Consider the following 5,862-nt stretch of genomic DNA (forward strand, 5'->3'; position numbering starts at 1 on the left):
ACATCTCCAGTGATCAAAGGAGTATCTGAGAATGACTGGGATCGAGGCAGAATGTAGGTTGATTGAGGATAGGAGAAGGCAGAGAGAGGAAGGAGAACAATGAATGTGAGAACAACCTCTTGACGGGCTCGATCACTCTGAGCATTGATAGTCACAGACTGGGAAGAAACCCTTTCTGTTGGAGTTCCAGAAATGACTCCAGTTGAAGCATCAATCGTGAGACCAGCAGGCAGAGATCCTGAGAACACAGACACAACAGCTGTTCTGTCGAGTGTGGGGGTAAGCGTGAAGGGTATTCCCTTACCAAGGACAAGCATGGTTTGAGGGAAGATTATAAACTCTGGAATGACTTCAATCGATATCTGGGTTGACGCAGATCCAACATCATTTCTCGCAGTTATGGAGTAAGTGGTAGATACTGCAGTTTCTCGTGACACTCCATAAATCTTTCCTGTATTAGAGTTGAACCTCAATCCAGTAGGAAGAGACGGTGATATCTCCCAGTTGGTAGCAATGTTTCTGACTAATGGGTCATCAGTATACACAAACTGACCAATCACAAATACGAATCCTGTTGAGGAATAACGAACATTCTCAGGTGGCAATAGTACACAATGAGTAGTCACTTCAGGACCCAAAGATCCATTTGTACACTCACGATATGAATAACCACGATATCCATATCCACAATTCTTCACAGACATCTGACCTTCATTCACAGAAGGATATGCTCCTTCTCCAGGACATATTGCTCCCACAGGCTTACAATAAGCCATATGAATCGAAGCCATTGATAAGGCATTGCTGCCAGCTTTGGTAATCTCCCATCGATACTTCCTGAATGCACCCATAGAGATAGGCACAGGGATTTGAGGTTTTGTTCGAGAAGTCACAGTCTGATCATCAACATCCAGAATGGTAACTGGCACTTCAGTAGTATTGTCAGGAGTATAAAAACCCCTGATAGCAAAACCCCAATGAGTGATAGTTCCATAACCAACAATATTGAATGAGTTTGCGGTGCTTCCAGCCAGATTCTCAACAGTCCATTCAATGAACGATCCGACACTGTTAGGTAACTGACCTTGTGTGTAAGGATCCAAGTCCATGATATCAGCAACAGTACCTGAAGTGGGAGTAGTAGAGGTGAGAGAAGAATAGGAATCAACAACAGTAGAACAGTCTTCAACTCCAAATACTCCAGTAGCATCAAACACAACAGGATCAGAAGAAGTACCATTCAGAGGACGATGAATCTCGAAACTGAATACATTACTGCCTTCCTGAATTCCAGATGTTGACAGAATCACATGGAACTTCGAGAACACACTAGCATCGTGATAATTCACTGATAGAGTTGTTGAATCAAAGTCATCTTCAAGATTGAATCGAGCAACCAGATTTCCATTCAGATAGGCAGCCACTCCTCCAGAATACTTCACTCGAACATTCAACACTTGATACTCATTCACTCCACTCATTGTGAAACTCTTTCGGATATATGTTGTGATTGAAGAAGTGGAAGGAATATCAACAGCCTTGTATGTGTTCCAAGTGGAATCATCGAAACTGACAGTATTCCAATCACTTGACACATCACTCTGTATCACCTTCCAATCTGTGTATTCAATCTGGAAAGGGAAATATGTTGAGAACACAGTAGATACAGTCACAGGTTTGTAATCCTGTCTGCTCATTGTCATGATATCCAACTCCATTTCTCCCAAATCAACAGTCAGAGTGTAACCAGCTCCGGTTCCCCATCCATCTCCCCATGAATTAGCTCCTTGGAACGTGTAGAATCCATTCTCCAAACAGAAATCAACATAGAAGTAATCGTCCTTTACAGGGAATTGAGATACTGATTGAAGAACAGTTCCCGAAGTTCCTCTTCCTTGGAACAGTTTCCATGAATTCTGATACGGATAACCATCAGCATAAAAACGAGCTGTCATCATAGCTCTATCTCCAGAACAAGTCACTACAGTAAGTGTCATAGTGGTAGTCACATCTTCTCCACTAATCTTTGTAGCAGTGATGGTGTAGGTTGTGTGATCACTCACAACTGTGGGAGTACCTGAGATCCAACCAGTGTTAGGATCCAACACAATACCATCAGGAAGAGAAGGATTGATGCGGAAATTGAGATAATCATCCGTGTTCTGAGGAGCCACTGGAGTCATCTTCATATTCTTGTACACAGTGACAGAAGCATCATAGGTGAAGTCAGGAATATCAACCATCACATTCGTAGTATACAGATCCAGAGATTGAATCCACCACGTACATGACGAAGGATCTCCAGAAGTAAAGTTCTCAAACTTGAATTGATTGTAAGGAACGTTATTAGGGAAGTAGATTCGTCGTCTCTGAGCTATGGTAGAATAAGTGAGACCAGTCACATGTCCAAGTATCATTAACAGATACACGGCCATAGAGAATGAATTGAGTGACTTCATTTCGATAATTGGCGATCGAATAAGGGTTCTGAATCTCCACAGCACTAACCCATTCATGACGATCATTGTTCAGAGTCACAATGAGATTGTTAGCTTCACAACTGGGAGAATAAATGCCTGTGGAGTGACACATATCAAAGACATTGGCACCAGATGAAACGAATCCAGAACCAGTAGCAGTGAATTCCCAGATATGAGATTCAGATTGTTCTGATGCCATTAAACGAACCATTGTATCAAAATAGGATGTGAGTTGAGTATCATCAATAGCAACAATGGCAATAGCAATCGTGTTCACTCCCTGCTGGAGATAGTTTATGGCTTGCTGTGATGAATCTGAGAAACGACGGCCTGGAAGAGTCACTACTCGATACTTAAGCTCAGAATAACTATTCTCAGCAGTGGATGAAGTGGACAAATCTCCAATCACTCCATTTCTCCATGCTTCATTTCCATTCAAATACACAATCACTCCATATCTGTATCGAATCGATACAATCAATCCAGACACTTCATTCAATGAGGCAATGTTGAATGTCTTCTTGTACAACTGAATACGATTTGTAGAAGTAGGGAATGATCCTCTAGCAGCCTGAGACCAACCAGAAGTTTCAGCACTATGCCAATTGGCAGGCACTTCACCCATCTTATAATACCATTGTTCTGAATGATTGATAGAAGGACGACGAAGATAGCGATGATGAACATTATTCTGATTTGCATCATATCGTCCTTTCAGAACCATCTCCTCTTCACCATCAGGCAACATGTAATACAAATAGAAATACGAATTCTCCTTCCATGAGGCATTCGTTGAATTGAACACAACATCAAATCGATCCACATCAAGATCGATACAGTGAATCCAATCTCGAAACGCAGGGTGTGTATTGTTAATTGGAACCTCCATCATTGGATCACCAGTGGCTGTAGCATAAATACTGAAGGATTCTGACTCAGGGGATGCTCGATAGGTTCGAACAATCTTATAATCCCAACATTCATCTCTTGATTGCAAAGAATGAGCATTTTGAATGGAAGAGATAGAAAACTGTACAATTTGAACACTCTTCTCTGTCATTATAGTTTCTAATAGGACGAATCCAGTCATATCTCGAATCACAATCCAAGCACCATCACTCCAACCATCATTTCCAGTATCCAGCATCTTGAGAGAATACAATGAAGTAGTAGATGGAGGCAAGCATAGTTCCAATACCTGTTCTTGATTATCTTCAAACAATGGAGAAGAATAGAACAACATATCTCCTCCAAAGATCTGAAACGATTCCTCCTTCGCGAATAAAAGAGTATTTTTGGTAATACTCACATAGACTTCATTAGGGGCGCATTCAATACCATAAACAAGTCCAACTAACGATAAGAGTCGTCGCTTTCAATAATACCTAATAACAACACGAAAACGATACAATCTAGCATAGTAGAACGAAACTAAGCAATCACTATGCCAGAGTACTATTCCTTGTGATGTTTCCATTTCTGGGCGTAATGATATAATAATCATAAAGAATCAAACGAACTACTGAACGTGCATGACTTTATCTGTTATTGTATTAATACATCTATCTTGTCTCTCAGATATCCAAGGCTATTTCGCTTATTGTACAGCAGGTTTCACTTTGTGTTATTACTCACTTTTCGTTATTTCAGTTTTCAAAGGAATTATGAAAACTGAGGATCTAGTAAGAAATCAATATCGTAGCCTTTAAGAGTATTCAACCTACAAATGATATAATTCCCGCGAGATCATTAATTGATCACAGTATTACCAGGCGTTCAGTATTCTTTATCATAGGGAGCTTGATTCTATGAACTCTTTATCATTTTTGTCTTCCGCATATGTATAGTAACGAAAAATTTCCAGATGATTCCTTTCTATCTGACTTCCAGATTAGTACCATTACTAGTGAGCGTCAATGGTGCTGTCGAAAAGCATTTATCCATTTCTCGGGAGAGTATAGTCAATATAAATTGATAGTGAATATGATTGGAGGAATGAAAGAGGGAGATGGATTGATGATTCACGATAACGGAACATTGTTTATGAAATTGAAGTTTGTGAAGAATGAATGTGAAGGAGAAGTGATAAAGAAGAATGAAAAAGGTTATATAATCCTTCGAGGTGAATTGGAACATGGGAAGGAATGTGGTTTGTTTGAAGAGTATGATGATTCGAGAAAGGTGATATGGAAAGGATTTTATCGGCAGGGAAAGCGATACTCCCATTTGAAGAATAAGGAAGGAATGAATGGATTCTATTCAGAGATGAGTGAGGATGGAGGACTGCTGAGTGTAAGTGAATATGATGATAAGTGGAGAAAGAATGGAAGTTGTTTTGAGTATGAAGGAGGAGACTTGAAGAAAGAATGTGTATATGAAAATGGAGTGAAGAAGAGAACGATTCGAGAGTTCACTAGTAACAGAATACAAGGTGGGTACAAATATGTTATGGTACTTCAAATGATTGAGTATAAATGTGGAGTCAGAGTATATCAAGGAGGATGTGAAGGTAGTATTGAGAATGGATTTTATCGAGAAGGGAAAGGAACAGAGTATGAGAATGATGGAGAGAGAGCTGTATATTATGGTGAATGGAAGAATGGGAAGAGAGAAGGTCAGGGGAGCGAATTCAAACAATTGAATCCTGTGTATATTGGAGAATGGAAGAATGGATTGAGAGATGGAATAGGAGAAGAATATGATGAGAATAATGAATTAGTGAGAAGTGGGAGATGGATAGAAGGTGAATACGGTGTATTGCGGTATGCTGATAATTATGGGAATAATCTGAGTTCATTTGATGGTTGGCTTTATGAAATTGAGAGGATTGAAATTGGAAACGACTGTTTTATAGAATTATGTCAATGGATACTTGATGGATTGAATAAACTGAGGAGTGTGAGGATTGGAAGAAGTAGTTTCTTTCTGAATAAGATGATTAGGGAAGGAAGCAAATGTGTGATAATGAATTGTGATCAATTGAGAGAAATCATTATTGGAGAGAAGTCATTCAATTGGTATGAATCAATTGAATTGAAAAATCTCCCTTCTCTTCAATCTATTCAATTTGATAGTTATGCATTCGAGAATTGTCAGTCAATAGTATTTGAGAGTATGAATGATTGAATGAATGATGAATGAGATCTGAATCAACTTCATTCCATCACTCTGGGATATCAAACTCTTCATGGCAGTATTATTAACAGAGATTGGAATGAATTGATCATGAAGAGTATGAATGAAACAGATGATTGATTGATCAGATCTTCCTTCTCTATCACTGTTCAAAGGAGATTATGATTCTTTCTGGTACATAGGTAAAGTGAAATTGGAGAGTGATAATTGGTGATTGAATTTGAATTAGATATTCCATCACTTACTG

At 39.2% G+C, this 5,862-nt stretch overlaps 3 protein-coding genes across 3 annotated transcripts; 1 reads left to right on the plus strand and 2 right to left on the minus strand.

Annotated features, from left to right (window-relative positions):
• Positions 1–1,481, minus strand: JH06_5700 (cadherin domain-containing protein; the record flags this gene model as incomplete). The annotated part of the gene is made up of 1 exon (XM_014669700.1): positions 1–1,481. A coding segment is annotated over one exon (1,481 nt), but the record flags the coding sequence as incomplete, so codon positions are not given.
• Positions 1,482–2,346: 865 nt separating this feature from the next.
• JH06_5131 (hypothetical protein) lies at positions 2,347–3,899 on the minus strand (the record flags this gene model as incomplete). Its single annotated transcript, XM_014669701.1, has 2 exons — positions 2,347–3,833; positions 3,866–3,899. The coding sequence occupies 2 exons, from the start codon at positions 3,897–3,899 to the stop codon at positions 2,347–2,349; spliced, it is 1,521 nt and encodes a 506-aa protein (XP_014525187.1).
• Positions 3,900–4,319: 420 nt separating this feature from the next.
• Positions 4,320–5,606, plus strand: JH06_5132 (hypothetical protein; the record flags this gene model as incomplete). Its single annotated transcript, XM_014669702.1, has 1 exon — positions 4,320–5,606. The coding sequence occupies one exon, from the start codon at positions 4,320–4,322 to the stop codon at positions 5,604–5,606; it is 1,287 nt and encodes a 428-aa protein (XP_014525188.1).
• Positions 5,607–5,862: the final 256 nt, after the last annotated feature.

The sequence above is a fragment of the Blastocystis sp. subtype 4 genome (genome assembly GCF_000743755.1).
Source record: "Blastocystis sp. subtype 4 strain WR1 chromosome Unknown seqid_0431, whole genome shotgun sequence".
NCBI lineage: Eukaryota > Bigyra > Opalinata > Blastocystidae > Blastocystis > Blastocystis sp. subtype 4.